The 16899-nt window shown below is 45.6% G+C and overlaps 2 protein-coding genes and 1 non-coding gene across 3 annotated transcripts; 2 read left to right on the forward strand and 1 right to left on the reverse strand.

The window, feature by feature from the left end:
• The first annotated feature begins 3367 nt into the window (after positions 1-3367).
• LOC112886967 (protein transport protein sec24) lies at positions 3368-8880 on the forward strand. The gene is made up of 14 exons (XM_025953016.1): positions 3368-3740; positions 3814-3885; positions 4267-4320; positions 4431-4606; positions 4689-4875; positions 5024-5169; positions 5250-5404; positions 5520-5601; positions 5681-5796; positions 6402-6497; positions 6937-7060; positions 7545-7810; positions 8096-8310; positions 8409-8880. Exons 1-14 carry the CDS (start codon positions 3413-3415, stop codon positions 8633-8635), a joined length of 2244 nt encoding a protein of 747 aa, XP_025808801.1. The 5' UTR covers positions 3368-3412; the 3' UTR covers positions 8636-8880.
• A 3126-nt stretch (positions 8881-12006) lies between these two features.
• On the reverse strand, positions 12007-12086 carry TRNAL-UAG. Its single transcript has one exon. It is a non-coding gene; the product is annotated as a tRNA-Leu (tRNA).
• An 857-nt stretch (positions 12087-12943) lies between these two features.
• Positions 12944-14509, forward strand: LOC112887634 (vasodilator-stimulated phosphoprotein-like). The gene is made up of 2 exons (XM_025953863.1): positions 12944-13426; positions 13528-14509. The coding sequence occupies exons 1-2, from the start codon at positions 13258-13260 to the stop codon at positions 14115-14117; spliced, it is 759 nt and encodes a 252-aa protein (XP_025809648.1). The 5' UTR covers positions 12944-13257; the 3' UTR covers positions 14118-14509.
• The last annotated feature ends 2390 nt before the right edge of the window (positions 14510-16899 follow it).

A 16899-nucleotide genomic window follows, 5' to 3' on the forward strand; every position in this document is an offset into this window, starting at 1 on the left:
GGGGAGGGATTTAGATTGTGAGGTCTTTTCGGATCGGTTTGAGTCCGACCCGAATAGATCTGGTGCGTCACGAGTGGAAGTCGCATTGAAAATGGACATCTTTTCGATCTGCTGGGCCGGATCGGGAAGCAGCATATCGTCGAGGTTGTCGATGAAGTCGTCAAGATCGCTACTTGGAGTTGATAAAGTAGCCTCCGGCTCCTTGGAGTTGGCTAGATAGCTGTTGAAGCCACCCAAACCGTTGGCGACGCAGATCCAGGAACCGAAGATGAAAGTTGTGCCCTTATCGAGCATGGCGCTGGTGAAGTTGAGGGATGCCATCGAATTCTTCGGTGGATGCTCGATGAACACCCCTACCTCGCGTGCCAGCTGTCGTTTTTTTACCACCACGCCCACCGAGAGATACCCCCAAGGTGGTGAGTTTGTAGGTAGGGTGTCTTCGAGATCAGGAACTCGAAGGTGCAAAATAACGCAAGGTTTTAGACTGGTTCGGGCCGCTGAGAGTGTAATACCCTACGTCCTGTATGGTTTGTATTGCCCTTGATGATAATCATCCCCTAGGTGGTCTCTGTCCGCCCTTATATAGTTTGGAGGGACAGGTTTATATGGAAATTCTAGTCGGGTACAAAACCAAGAGTCCTAGCCGAGTACTTCTCGGGTAGTTTCCTACTGTGTCCGACTAGTTTTACTACTGTACGAGTAATGCTACTGCATTACGAGTAGTTACAACAGATATAGGGCACGGGCCACATCCCATCCCATATCCTAGGAGAAGTGTGCCACACGTACAGCATGTGCCCGGGTGTGACACGCCCCCTCGCAGTAGCTAATTGCATAGTATAAACTTCCAATTCTCATGTTTTCCCAAATTGTTTCTCTGGCCATTGACATAAAAAGTTCCAACTAATTTGTGCATGTGTACAAACTAAATCTCATCCACTAGATCCAATTTGAATGGCCTAAGTGAGAGCTGAGGATTCCCTAACCCTGTTGTTAATCTTTTAATTGGAGCAAATCCAAACAGCCTAAGAAGGATGGGATATCTTCGCCTCTCACAAATGAAATAATTGAGTATGTACATATGTGCACTAATATACTTATACGTGATACTTCCTCATTGATAGAATACAACTACCCTATGATCAAAGGGTCACCGTTGCCAAACGGCGCTTGCTGCTCATTCCACCCTCTAGCACCGTTTCATGGAGCTTTGTGCTTGTTCGCCCCGTATTTCTTCTTTTAGTTTAGCTAGTGGTATTGCTGGTTTCTTCTCTCTTCGCCCGTCGTACCTGAGTTTCTTGTAACCTTTTGTACTCTTATGCTTATCGGTGCTAAAAATTGTTCAGCCCTGCTGTATTTTTTTCTTTAAAAAAGCGAAAGAGTAAGAAAATCCGACGCTTAAAGCCTATCGCTGCGGGGGCTCCTATATGCCTCAAAGCGGATTTCCCACAAGCCCCTTGACCACACAGGCTATCTGGACGGCTAAAACACAACCGTGCTCTGAGATTGGTGCAGTGTCCGATCCATGGCGCCTGCGAGGGAAAAGTGGTGGGCTCATACTGAGCCGGGGCTAGGAAGGGCATAATGGGAAATACACGCAGCCACTATTCAAACTTCAGACGTGCAGCATGGTCCAAATGCAATACGATTCTTACCGGTGTAGGTAGTAGCCATAGAGGTTCCGAGATCTCGAACATTGCAGCAAATGAGAGCAATGGAGCCCAGTGCTAGCTGCGGTGCCATCGCCGGCGGGCAGAGCCTCGCCCCCTCGAGCGCAGCCAGCGACGACACTACCACCACCACCGTAGTCGTTGCCGCGAGTGGTGCCGGCGGAGAGCGCACGAGCCGCGCCCCTCGGCCCTCCTGCGCCACCAAGACCGGCGATCTACGCACGGGCAATGGTGATGTACCAAGCAATGCCATTGCCGGGGCGTTGGCCGCCGCCTAGGACGGAAGTTGTGAGGTTGCTGACTGCGAGAGAAGAGGGGAAAGGAGCGAGGATAAGATGCAGGGAAGAAGATGAGCCTGCCGGAAGCCAGACACAGCAATAATGGAGGGGATCATATCGCAATTCCCATGCCCAAACTACCCTCGCTGGTCACAACCTGCCGGTTTGCTGCTACACCATGATAGTCCACCGGTCCACAACCCACAATCCAACGGCCAAGATAACCCGTGTGTGCACATGTACATGCAGAGCTGCTTTTTCGCTATATGCCTTCCGGAACCGGAAGACAAATAGAAGTGATATCTTTAAAGCCCAAGGCCCAGTTAATGCAAGGCCGGACCGTGGGGGCCTTGTGTCCGCCACCGATCGCGCACGCTCGGCGCGCAGCTGCGGGAGAACCCAATCGCAGGCAGCCAGCAGGAGGCCAAGAGTGCAACGTGCAGAAGCGGAGAAGCAAGCTCTGGGTACTTTTTTTTCTCGTCAATGCTGGAAGGCTCAACCATGAGCACAGTGCTTTGCTTCTTTTTTATGCTTCGCTTCTTCTTTTGGTTTCTTTCTATTTTTCTATTCTAATTCTGTAATACCATCTTCAAGAGTTCAACATTTTTTCTGAGTTGATTCAACATAAAAAGACTAATCCTACACTTTGGATAAACTAATTAAATATTTTTAGAATAAATTCAAAATATTGAGATATTATATTAGAATGTTGAATTTTTAAAATAAAAAATAAAATAACTGGATCTTGTTTTGTTCCATTAATTCCAAAGAATATTCTGGTTCAAACGAATTCTAAATCAAATTTATGGTTTAAGAGAAAATATCATTTGAAGTTAGGAACCATATTACCTTACCACCCACGTCCCTCCATTCATGCTGCAACACGTGTCTACTTCATCTTCCAGTCTGTTCGGCTCCCATCCATTCCGCCGCGCATCTATCACCCACCTAGTTTCATCCTGTCCGTTTATTTTAATCTGCACCTGGCTCGCCCGTTGTGCTAGCCGCACGCACGCGTGTGAGATCGGGGCTACAGGCCCATCAAGAATCTCGTATGGGCCATCAAATAGGGCCTTCCGGTTTCCGTATAAATGGGCTGATTTCATAAAGGAAAGTGGGGGCCCATTTTTCTTCCCCATGACGACACCTTTCGACTCTTTCCGTTACGCTCAGAGAAGGGGAGGAAAACATTTCTGGGCTACCGTCGTGACGTAATTTAAACCCCGAACAAGCGTCCGATTGCAAATGAACGCCCGAGATCATCTCTAAGACTCTGACCGGCGTAGAATCCCAGAAATCCATCTTCGCGTCCAAGCCTGTCAGCTGTAGCAGCCGCGACTCGACGAGTCGCGCGCCCCTCGCCTTCTCCGCCTGGTCGTCCCCGTCTCCAACCCCGTCACCGCCGCGCCGAGATCCAACCGGAAGCTCGGGCTGCCCCCCCCTCCCCCCCCCCCGCCCGCGGCTATGGCGGTGCGCGCGACGGTCTCCCGCTTCCCGGCCACGCTGGAGGCGCTGGAGTCGTGCGCCGTCCAGTGGGGCGTCGCCGTGACGCCCTTCGCCGCCGCCGACGAGCGCGGCCAGCCCCCGACCACCGGCGCCGGCGGCGACCGCGTCCCGCGCTGCGAACACTGCTGGGCCTACTTCAGCAGCCACTGCGATCTGGAGCGCTGGGGCTGGTCCTGCGCGCTCTGCGGCACGCTCAACGGATTCGACGACGACACCGCGCGCCGGTTCCAGCGCCCCGACGCGTGCCCCGAGCTCAACTCCTCTTTCGTCGACCTCGAGATCCCAGGTACTGCTACTTGCAGCTGCCTGCGCGGGTGATGTGGGGTGAAGCTTGACATGTGGGGATTCAATTCCTGCAGTGGATGAGGCGGAGGGTGGAGGAGACGGCGTGCAGGCGCGGCCTGTTTATGTGGCCGCAGTGGATCTCGCATGTAAGTCCAGTCCTTTCGCTCAGGGCGTCCCCGATCATGGAATTCTATGCCTCCTTTCCGCCCTTTGCAGTGATGGGAAGCTACCTTACATGTGAATTCTGGATCATAACCAAGGAAGGAAACCCAACTAGTCCGAAATGAAATGCAGTTTCTGAATAAATAGAACAAAATACAGTGAAAAGATATCTCTTAATACACAATTTTATTTCTATTTGAAAACAACCAAAAACAGCTACGTTATGTGGTTAGGTTTGTGGATATGTGATGGCTCATCACGCAGAGATAAACCTTTTGTTACGGGTCGGCAAATAGTCTATTGATCTTGTGTTATGAGCTACAAAGTAATATGTGACTTGACTGTCGCATTGTCCTAATACTCAGGTTCTGAAGAGTTCCTGGAACTCATCAAGAGTGCGCTTCTGGCTTCCCTAGAAGGTGTTGAATTCTGAACATTTTGAACTTCCTGAGTTATGGTTCCTTGAATTATTGTGTTATTTGTGAATTCAGTTTGATTCTTCATCATATTGGTTTTCACTGTGCAACAGCTCTTATTCCGGGCTCCCTATTTGGGCTTATGACATACAGCCATAAGATTGGGCTGTATGATGTCCAAGGTCCAATTCCAGTCGTGAAAAATGTTTTTATTCCACCGGACCTAGAGGAAGATGGTCTTCCTGTTGCCCTTGAAGATGCCATGCCCCTACTTGCTTTTTTAGCCCCAGTATGTTACAAAACTATCAATTGTACTGAAAAGCGATTTAGACAATCTGAGCTTGTCTAATGGTAAGATAATTTATTTGCAGGTTGACACATGCAAGGATCGAATTGCTGCTGCCCTGGAAACACTGCGACCTACATCTTCATGGGAGCGAGGTGCTGCTTCGGGGCAGGAGGAGGATACTGTTTTGCTTGGTGGACGAGGCTTTGGAACAGCCATGTCTGCATTAATTGACTATCTAAGTTCAGAATATGGTTCTACTTTTGCTTTGGGTAGGTCAACATACTTTGCATGTCTTGTGGATATCTGGTGTTGATCAGACAATTGCTTTCATAAGATGTATGTTTGCAACTTTGCATACAATTTAGTACCTAATATTTTTATGCCTAATTTACATTTGTCCCCTGTAATGGAGAGCAGCTCGGGTGTTTGCTTTTCTGTCTGGTGCACCTGATTATGGAGCTGGTCTGCTAGACACCAGGAGATATGGGGAGCAGTATGCTAGTAAGGGGGTAGATGCTGACCTTGCATTGCTCCCTGAACAGATACCTTTCTACAGAGACCTAGTACGCATGAGTCGAAAGTCACAAATTACTTGACTGTCTCTGCCATATTGATTATTGATCTTATTGAAAATTTGAAACAGGCAGCTGTTGCTGTTCAAGCAGGAGTATGCGTAGACATATTTGCTGTAACTGATGAGTACACTGATTTGGCTTCACTGAAGTTTTTGAGTATTGAAAGTGGTGGATCATTATTTCTCTATGCAAATACTGATGATTCAACACTTCCCCAAGACATGTATGCTTGATTGAATGAATGTTTTACTTCTGTTCCACTCATAATATTCCAATTGCAAACTTCCAAATAAATATGAATGATCTTTTCTTCCTTTTCTTGCTATTTCCACTAACAGATACCGCTTGCTAAGCCGACCCTATGCATTTGGCTGTGTTCTAAGACTGAGAACATCTTCAGATTTTGAACCAGGCAATTCTGTAAGCAGTCAAGCTACTTATGTTCAGTCTAACCCTTGTACACATGTTGCCAGTTCTAACTAACCCATCATTCTCACAGTATGGGCATTTCTTCCCTGACCCTCAATATGAAAATGTGCAACACATCATCTGCTGTGATTCATTTGCCACTTATGCATATGACTTTGACTTTGTTCATAACGACGGTTTCTCCAGGTATATTATGATATTTTAACTTGACCCTATGGTTGGTTACTCATTGCTAAATGATGTATTTGTTAAAGGAAGATATTTTATTCTCTCCTTAAAGGAGAAAACGCAAAAATTAAGCCATTGACTGTCTTATCTGCAAACATCTTATGGTCCTCCACTAATGAAATTTGTGCAATTTACTAATATAGTAATATGGACATGTAAAGATTCTTGCAAAATTATGTTTCAGCACAAGCCCTGTTATTGCTGCTGTTGGAACTGGGAAAGCAGCTAGCGGAATTAGAATTTTCTCACGACAGCTAACTTTTTAGTTTGCTCCATGTTGTGAAATTAGATGTCCCTCCAGGGTAGCAATGTGAAAAAGCAAATTTCTGTGACCATCATAATATCTCACAGTTGTAAAATGTTACCTGTAGGAAAGCCTTGCATCAAATGACAACTCTTTGCAAAAAGCAGCCCTTGTTTTGCTCAAATGTATGTACATGAAAGCATAGTTAGGCTTCCCTGCATAATAATATGATTTTTTTTTGTCTTGCTGGACCTATTAACTCGATGAGGATCTTTTGTGCTCGTTAGCGATGGTTAAATATTGTGATTTACATTTACAGGCACACAGATCCTGCTGTTATACAGATCGCTTTTCAGTACAGTGTGATTGAACCTGTTGAGGAAACATCAGGCAATGAATCACAATCATCTGCAAGGTACATAAGGGAAAGAAATTGATACTTATGTTCATATTCAGCAGAAAGGATAGCTAAAGCATTAATTTTGTCTAGATACAGCCTAAAACCATTAATAAAACGATTGCATAGATCATGGAGTATCAACAGTTTGATATTGCTCAATTCACTGTTCTATTTTCATTATCTATGCAGTATAATTTGTTACATGCCTTCAGCCTTGTACCATCAATTAAGATTCACACTTTTCAACTAGTAACTTTCTGTTTTCTTGCATTTGCCTTGTGCTATCACTATCAGATATTGACAAGTATGTTTGATCAAACTGATTATCATGTTTACAGAACTAGTACACAAAATGAATCATATTAACATGCCCTCTTCCATGTTGATTTTGCTGCTTTCCTGTTTGCATCCAAGTCAAGCTCATTTGTCTTATTCTAATGTTATATCTTTGCAGCTACAAGTTTTGTTTAAAGAGGCGGTTGAGATTAAGAACATTGCAGTACCGCCCGGCTAGGAATATCAGTGAAATTTATGACAGTGTAGATCCAGAGGTTGTGCTGCATATCCTTGTTCATAAGGTAACCATGTTTTTCCCAGATACATATAGTCAAGCTCTATTTTTTGTTTAAATCAGGCATGATTTCCTCTAGAAGTTGTCTATTGATGAATTGAAATAGAAAAAAATGAATTGAAATAGAAAAAAATAGCTTCTAGCAAGTGAAGAGAAGAGGTTAATCACAACATTTGTTGATAGAATTAGAAGTGATGTGATATCAAGATAATTGAATTAATTTGGTAAGGGGAATAGTGAAGCTTCTGTAAGGAGGATTCTCCTGGTTCTGTCACTTTTATTAGCCATTATATCTTCAGGACGTTATTTTCTTTCAAAAAGAGGTATCAAATTAATCGCTTATTATGGATCTTTGTACATTAGTGAACATTCACCTTTGATAAAACACAATGACATACTATGTTTTTTTCCCCTCATTTAAGATTGAGCTGTACCCTTTCACTAGTTCACATGGTCATCCACTAATTCTTTTCTTATACACCTGTCTCCAGGTTATTTTAGAGTCCTTGGATAAAGGGGTTAGAGAAGGAAGACAACAAGTGCATGCTTGGCTAGCCCTCCTCGCAGCCCGGTATAATGAGGCCCTTAGCTCTGATGCTCGAGCTCCACCATTGAGCATCGATGTTGACTTCTCACAGTGCCCACAGTTGCAAATGTTACCTCAACTCGTGTTTGCATTATTGAGAAGTCCTCTTCTTCGCTTGCATGAAGAAGGCGTACACCCAGATTACAGGATATATTTACAATGCCTTTTCAGGTTCATAATCTTTCTTAAAATGATATGTTGGATTTGGATTATCTCTTTCTTGGAAGTTTCATTACACTAAATTTTGGCTAACATTGTCTCAAATAGTGTTCGTTTAGTTAGAATATTATTCGTTATTCTACAAAACTAATGTCTAAGAAATATTTCATGTATTGAGTTCTCCCTTTAAGAACAAACTTTCGTAAATTGTTCCTGTTGCAACAATCTCTTATCCCTTACCGTCGATTGATGTGAACAGATAACCTCATTTTTTTTTTACTTTGACTGTTTTTGCAGTGCACTGGAGCCATCTTCTCTAGCTAAAGCTATATATCCAGTTTTGATATCATATTCCTCTCCTGACAAGCAAGCATTCCCACGGCACACTTTGAGCCGTGCTGCTCTAATAATGAGCGAGAGCCCAATATTCCTCCTGGATGCTTTTACCAACCTTATTGTTTACTATTCACCAACTGCTGATCCATCAATTGCTTTTCCTCCACCCCGAGATTGTGAGTACATTATTTTGCATTTTGTTATGCATGTTTTGAGCATAGAAGCACTAGTACTTGTTTATTTTAATCACCTTTTCTGTTCACATACCATGCAGGTCTGTTGAGAACAACGATTGATAGATTGAAGCAGGACAGGTGTATTACACCAAAGCTTACATTCATCCATGGAGGGAAAGATGATTCAACATTGTTTGAGAGCTACCTTATTGAAGAGCAAGATGTTGATGGTTCAGGCTTTACAACTGGTTCAGGGTTTGTAGCCTTCCGCGAGAGCGTCAGGAATGTTGCAGCAGAGATCATCCAGGAAGAAATTGGAAGCTAGTTTTAGCTACCCTTCTGGTTCCACTGCAGATTGGATCGATAGGGATGCTTATAACCTTAATGTTATAGTAGCTAACTGTATGTTACTTAGCCAAAATAGTGAAAGAATGTCGAGGAATAATAAAAGGTTGCTAGTTGCTTTAGGCATGATTTGTCAGAGAAAACTTCTCGGTACCAGCTTTTTTTGTCACTAAAATTTATATAGATCTTTATTGATGCAAAAGAAACACAAGAGTTATACTGTAAGAACATTGCGCGGAGCATGGCTTCCTTTTGTGTGCATGTGTTAGGGAGGGTGGGTCATAGAGACGTAGGTCGTCTGAGTCACTGAAAGTGGGTGCCACTTTTTTCAAAATGCCGGGTTTTTTTTGTCCTGGACTCCGGGTTGGCTGATTTCTGGGACACCATTCAAATTTGTCATGCCATCGTGCCTGTGTGTGGATGTTTTTATGAATTCGTGTAGCAAATTAAGTAATTAACTTCATTCACTCAATCAGCTTGTCCTATTTTCCTCCTGAATTTTGATGCCGAGATCTTTTATTTAGATCATTACAAGCTGACATCAGCGCTGTTACACTGCACAAAGACTTCTAGTTGAGGACTTGAGGTGGTCAGGCACGCAGGCATATGCTAGGAATGGCTAGAGCAGAAACTGATCAGACAACCAATAGTCATCAGGGATTTCTGAATCCATTTCTTTTGTCTGAAAGACCATTTCTGAATCAATTTCCGTGTTCCTCTTCTATGAGAAACATAACGTGCAACCTTTTAAAAAAAACAAATATAACGTGCAAGAAAACATCTTTCGCAGGGCAGATACTCCAATACAAAACGATTAAAACGAGCAGATTATCCATAGGGCATCACATACAATTTAAAAATACGAACGCATTGAAGAGGAAATGGTAAACCCTTGACACTGGCAACAGCAACATTACTATCTCCGGTTCTACCCCTCTGTGCCTACGACAAGATTCATATCGATCCGTGCTGAATTCAGACCATCATCACTGCGGCCACGCCGGCGGCGGCCAGGAGAGCGACCGGCCACGAGACCGGCACGGCGGCGGCACCGTCACTGTGGTCCCCTGCCTCAGGAGCCGGGGCAGGCGCCTCCGCGCCCTGAGGTGACGTCGCGCCAGGCGCCGGTGCCGGGCCATGGGAAGGGTACAGCCCCTGGGTGGACGGCGGCACGGCTGGCGCAGCCGCCGGGGTCCTATGGGAGCGGTGGCCTCGGTGGTGCCCCTCGTTGGCCCACTCCGTGCCCGCGGCAGCGGCAGCGATCACCGCGGCCAGGAGCAGCAGGGGCATCAAGACCAAGCAACCTCTCGGCAACAGTGCCATTGCCGACGTAGCTTCGACGGAGGTGTGCTTGCTGCGACCAAGACAAGATCACAAGAGGTGACAGGGTGAGGGTGAAGAGCAAGAGACTGGCTGGAGCTACCGCACCGTCGCAGCGGCGTGGGCATTTTATACGCCTGCTCGATCCGCAGAATGGAAAGCATTTGATGGTGGCGAGAATATGGAAGGCTCCTAACGCGATTTTAGGAGGCGTTGATGATGCCTTTTAATTCCTGGTTTTCTGATCTGAGCAGCGTCCTCTGAATGCCTCGCGAGTCACCACGCGGAAGAAAAATCGAAGCGGAGGTGGTCATTGCTCTGGCGGTGTTGTTCACTGGCGTGCAGCTGGCCGGGGGTCTTTATTCCTCGTTTAAATTTGAATTTTGCTTTTGGACGTCGATTTAGACGGCATGGTTTTGAACTTTTTCATACAGATTAATAAAGCTACTAATCACGTCACCTAAAAGAGCAAGCCCATCAGATTTTGCCCTTTGCTTCATCCTGACCATTTACTTACCTCCATGGTTTGAAGTGTGAACAAGCACACCGCGATGCGCTGCTGCCTCCACTTTCTCCTGGCCTTCTCATCTCCCCTCCCCCTAGGACTCCCACCGATCAGTTCCTGCTTCCACCCCAGCACGATCCAAGCCATCAATGGACGTAATGAAACTACCGTTAGTTAACGAATGGACACGGAAGTGCTTGAGGCGCCTGTAGCCTACAAATGTCGAAGGTCGCAGACGGATCCAATGTGCCCTAAGCTGGATGAACGGGAGATTCACCTTCCTGTGCGGCCGCCTCCTGCGCTTCCTTACTACTTACTGCATGACATGAGCAAGGTAGCAAGATACCTATTGCCGCCGGTCTTACCTCATCATCCGCCTGACATGCCCATGGCCCAAGGTACTTCACAATCGTTTTTTCAATTTTGCTGTTTTCCAATTTTTTTTTTCCATTTCTTAATTTGATTATGCAGATTCCCTGAGAAGGAAAGGTATATCCTACATGACTCATAGTAATGTTATTTCTAATTTTTCAGATTTTGGTGTCAACTGTCAATGCTGCACAACATAGTTCAGTTTTCAGTGAACCTTGCCAGATCATAGGAAAATTTAACTTCCATGCAGTGGAAACATCCATGAGGTCCAGTTTCTGTTGTACCGCCAATTAAGCAAAACAAAAATGCACTAGCATGCAGTGCTTCAGGGTGTTGCCGCCAGATTTAGTTGGCATGAGAAAGTTGCGAATTAACAAAAGAGATCACTGTAACCAGAGCCGAAAAAACAGTCGCAAATCTGTCGCCACATGCAGTCACAACCCAAAAAAAAACAAATTTACCGCCATGTGCAAAATCAATGTTAGCACCAAAATGATAAATTTACCGGTGCCGCAATTCAGGTGTGCGGTGTGCCCGAAGCTCACCGCCGCGACGATTCAGGTGCGTGCGCTATAACATACAGGTGTTATTTTGACTGTTCATAGGTACAAGGACGGTTGAACTCAAAAAATAGCTTTATTTTCTGACAAATTTTGCATGCTAAAACAAACTATATTCTAGGACAGATTTTTGAGGGAATGTTGTTCACCATAGGTTTAATGTTAATTGCAGCTACGATTACTGATAGATGGACTAAGGAAGAACGAAAGAAAATCTGGCTTGTGTGTTCGCCTAAGATAATTGGTTTGTTATGATGAATGCCCTCCTCGCCAAAAAAAAATAGATTATGTCTACGATTAAGCGTTGAACCTAAGAAATAGAAAGAACAAACAATGATTACTGGTAGTTAACGGGATTTGCAGTTTTGCAATAATATAAAAAAAATGACAGCTGTGGGATTTGAACCGAAGAACGAAAGAAAATCTGGCTTGTGTGTTCGCCTAAGATAATTGGTTTGTTATGATGAATGCCCTCCTCGCCAAAAAAAAATAGATTATGTCTACGATTAAGCGTTGAACCTAAGAAATAGAAAGAACAAACAATGATTACTGGTAGTTAACGGGATTTGCAGTTTTGCAATAATATAAAAAAAATGACAGCTGTGGGATTTGAACCCACGCCCTTTCGGACCAGAGCCTAAATCTGGCGCCTTAGACCACTCGGCCAAACTGTCTTTTAATATAATTATTCAAAATATTTTGTATATAACCAGAAATATATTGATTCATCAACACTTGCTCTTGTTGCCGAATAAGCTGGGTTTTTCTTTGGCAAAATATACTGTAGAAACACAGACACACACCCATGCTTACTCTACCCTATAATCATCGTTCAGAGGTTGAGTGGGCATACTTTGCAATAAGAGCCACGTGTCGAGGGGCACGTTGTCTAATCATAAGAATAAGTAATAGTAAAATATATGTTAAATTGGAGACGCCAACTCAGGTTCACCCACAAGTAACCTATTGATTTGCTTGACTTGTGACCAAAAATAAGTTTAGGTCATTTTTGTTTATGCGCACCCACAAGTAACCTAATTGATTTGCTTTGACTTGTTACCAAAAATAAGTTTTATGTCATTTTTGTTTATGCGACATCAAATTCATCAAGCCTACGTTTTGGATTTATTTCTAGCATGATCTATGATAAGCTTAAACACCAACCAAACATTTTTCATTGCCAAATTTTGACTTGGTTTGTTCATGTCACGGATGAAGCAAACCCATATGGATTCTTGGAGAACCCACACAAGAGTAGTACGTACGTAAGCCCATATGACAGCAGGACGCGAAGCTGTAGAGGATAGTTGGCACTGCTTGCAACATTCTCTGTTTTTTCCATGCTTCGTCAAGATTCCCGTGGTCTGCCGCTTGACGCATACAACTGCCTGTTGTGCTCCTCCCCGTTGACGCAGCGGGGGCAGCAGTCGCCGGACAACACGGGAGCCTGCCTGCCTGCCTGCTTGCATCCCTGCGCGACTGACGACGAGACAGCGATCTCTTCCGTGGCAGGCAGGGGAGTCACATCGACATCAAATCCAGCTAGTGAGCTGGTGGTTTGATCCGGCTCCGGACCGAACCCCCCCAGAGAGAGGAGCAGGCAGTGCAGAGCGCAAACCGTCGACCGGGTCACAAGCACGCACTGACGCACGCATGGTCGGATCATCTTCAGTTACTCAACCTAGCTAGCATATGCCCGGCCGGCGAGACAGCGTCAGCCGGCATCGCCGGAGGGGAGACCGGCGCTCCGCACGCGCTCGTCCACGGCGAAGAATCTAAAGTACCTGCCGCGACGGGGGTGCTATTTTCCTAGCGACCTCTTCTTCACAGTTCACACCATGTAAGATGACCACGCTCCACGACGAGGGTGCTATTATGTGTGTGTGTGTTGGGGTGTGTGTGTGTGTGTGTGTGTCGCTGTGCCCCCTCACAAAAAATTTCATGAGGGGGCACAGCAGCGACGGCGACGCCTTGGTCTTCCCAGCGTCCATCTCCTTCGTCTGCCTTCTCTCCGGTAATCCCGTCTCCCTTCTCTTCCTTTCCTCTTCTCTCACGGGCTAGAGTTAATTTGGTAGGTTCTTGATTTGTATGTTATCGTAAATGGGAGCGGATCAGTGGATGACCTTGCCTTGGGGCTCAGATCCGCACGGTGTGCAAGGATGTTACCAGATCGGATGGAACTACTACTACTACTCCTGTTGCTGTATGGACACGGACCACATCCCCGCTGCACGGCGCAAAGCGGGGGCACGGGATTCGGCGCCAAGGAATATGAGCAAACACTATCATCACCCATCCGCTCTGCCGGGCCCGGTTTGCATCGCGGCGGACCCACATGCCCTTGCCCCGCGCCGCCCATCATCGACGACGTGCGAGCCCACGCGGCGCACGGAGAGGGGGCCAGATCACCAGACCAGACACACCGGGCCGCCAGTGCTAATGCGCGCGGGCCGTCCAGCAAGGCCGATCGAGCGAGGCCGCCGCCGAGGGGCGGGCGGCCGCACGCCTCGCCGTCACCGCCCTCCATCTCGAACGCAGCCTCGCCGTCGCATCAGGCTATGGCCGACTCCAGCAACGGCCGGAGTGGTGTCGTTGCGGTGCCGGCGGGGCGTCGATCGGACTCGCGCCCGGCGCCCGATGACGCTGACGCCGTCGTCCAGGGGGTGAGCTGTTGCCCGGTGGCTATCCGGATGCGGAAGGGGTGATGCCGATGCGCGTAGGGGCGTGACCGGGAGGAAGAAAAGGGCGAAAAGGCTGCGTACTTTGCGAGCGGATGACTGCGTCGCGCGGTGATCCGGGCCGGGCGCGATGTGGTGGGTGTCGTCTCGTCGTACGCGCCCGGTGGCTGGCTGTCGCGCGCGCCCGAGTGGCGATGGCGAGGGAGGGAGGGAGCAGGGCGGACGCACGACGGGACAGGGGGTCGTCGTGCGGCGGGTCCAGGCGACGGTGATACCAACTGCGGAATTTGCTGCTCCTACGTTGCAGTCTGGCAGACCGGAGCTCCATGTAATTGGGCGCTACTAGCCAGTTGGCATTTTTTTTTGTCTGAGTCAAAATTACGGTCAATGTCAATTTTTTTTTGGTTTCCTCATGAAACTCAAATGAATCCATATCTAATTGTTGAAATTAACAGGGGCGTATAAACTGATAATTCATGATATGACTAGTTAAAAGTTAAAATAATGCTTATAAAAGGCCATCACCTACTGTAAATAAAATATATACAGACAAAAGCACATATAGGAATAGAACTTTGGATGTGAGGTCAACCAAACGTTATTTGTTTTTACCGCAACTTAAGCATGTACCATGATGTAGATCCGACGCTATGTGTTGGCAACCAAGAAAACAACTGTGTAATACTGTAGCAAAAGTGGCACGAATATCTATTTTTTCACCAAATTGTATTAGCAAGAAATTGAGAATACAACGAACGCCAAACCATCTAACTAACCACAGCCAAAACTTTGTTTTGCCCTAGTGCGTCGAGTGGTTGTTGGGGAACAGCAACAAGCGCGGTGTCTCCCACACGTACACGTACCTTGATTCGGACCATCATGTCTGACCTGTTAAACACACCGTACCAGAGAAAAAAAGAAAGCGAGCCGGTTGCCATAGCGCGTGGACCTTTTTCGGCCGGAGTTCCAGTTCCATCCACAAACTACTTTGGAGATCCAGCAAACGGAGGTGCCAATGCTGTCGCTCTTTCCTTCCTTCGGTGCTACCTTTTTTTTTCCAAGGGTTCACGTAACTCCACTCTCGGCTTGGATTATGCGCAGTTTTACAGAGACCGCCCTCACGCGTTTCGCTGATCCGGCCGGGCATCCGGTAAACGAGCTGGCCCCTGAAATCCTTGGAAAACTAACGGCACCTCGCTGTCAGCGAAACGGTTTCGTCAGCCATCCTGGTTTTTGCTCTTCTGAGAGAAACTTTTGCCAGCTCAGCACCACATGAAAAGGTCCAAGTCTGAACAGTTTAGAATGGTCGTTCGACACCAAATTCAGAAGAAGAAAAACATCCTCCATGCTACAGCATGCAACCAAATGCAGAAACATGGTAACAGGACTTACCATCTGACGCGAGGCTTTGAGTCGCTGACCGTTTTGCGAAAGTCAGCTGCCACCATTTTCTTCGAAAGAATTTGTCAAGTTTCCCGTAATTATTGGACAGACATGAAAAGTAAACAAAGTGCTCTGTTCAGAAAGATTTGTCGGCCTCGCTGCACAGTTGATTTCCACATCCAACTCCGTTAATTTTTCTATCCCCTCTCACATTTGCCACAACCTAACTGGGAGCAAAGGCTTGACGGTTAATTTCCATGGCCTTGTCAACGAGTTGGATCCTTGGGTGTCCCTTTTTGTGATATCAGCACTAAGTTCAAACATAATCCGCGTTATTATTAGCAAGATCTCGTTTGATTAGACAGCAGATCACATATGTTTTTTTTGGATCATTGAACACGTTGAGAAATTAAATGAGTGAGTGGATTTTTTTTCTTCAAAGAGGGACAAAAGAGCCCTTCTTTTTTAACCACAACCAATAAAAGCAAAAGAAGCGTATGATTTCTGACGAGCAGCAACGAATTCATGTGTAGCCACTTTTATACTAGGACACTTATATTGATCCATTTGCATCCTTTACAAAAAATTCTCCCATTGTTAGACCAGAGACCCTCCGGCCCAGCTTTACTTAGAAAGCATAAAAATGTACTGGGGTTACCAGTTCACAGGTAAGGGAGTTTAAAAAAAAACTCGCACTGAAAGATCTTTATAACGAGCAACAAGCTCAAAGGTTCAACAAACGACTCAAGCACACTCAAAGGTAAAAATACTCCCTTTCTCGGTGTATCTCCCTAAGAGAAAGTCTTCAAAAGGAGATTTTGGCCTTTAGTTTTCTCTTACAATATATTGCATTGCTACAAAATCAACATCATCTTAAAACTTAATTGGATAAAAATCTACTGATACAACCTTTTTATACTAAACACATACATAATTTGCCTAATTATGGACCAAAGTTTGACAGGATTTGTGTTTTTCTCAAACTTAAATGTGTCTCACATTACGGATGGAGGTTGTACCAAAATATTATTTAGATATGAGGTGGATTATAAGAACCAACAAAATTAGATAAGTTAATGATGTGAATTATATAATGATGTAAACTTTAAAGATAAACTTGGACCCTAATTGTTTCAGCTTATGGCCGATTTTGAAGGCTCAGTTTTGAGAAATCCAAAAATCAGATGACTCCTAGAATCCAGAATCGAGAATCAGCTGGATTCTCGGTTATAGGAGTCATCTGACTTTTGGATTTCCCAAAATCAAGCCTTCAAAATCGGCTAGAAGCTGAAATAAACGGGGCCTTAATTTCATTTGTGATATATAGAATAATAAATAATGAAATCACCAGTGGAGTATTCATATGATGACTCGGTCGTTTATGCATAATTTTGTTTGGATGCATGATTTGCTCAATGTGAGCTGA

The sequence above is a fragment of the Panicum hallii genome, chromosome 3 (genome assembly GCF_002211085.1).
Source record: "Panicum hallii strain FIL2 chromosome 3, PHallii_v3.1, whole genome shotgun sequence".
Lineage (NCBI taxonomy): Eukaryota > Viridiplantae > Streptophyta > Magnoliopsida > Poales > Poaceae > Panicum > Panicum hallii.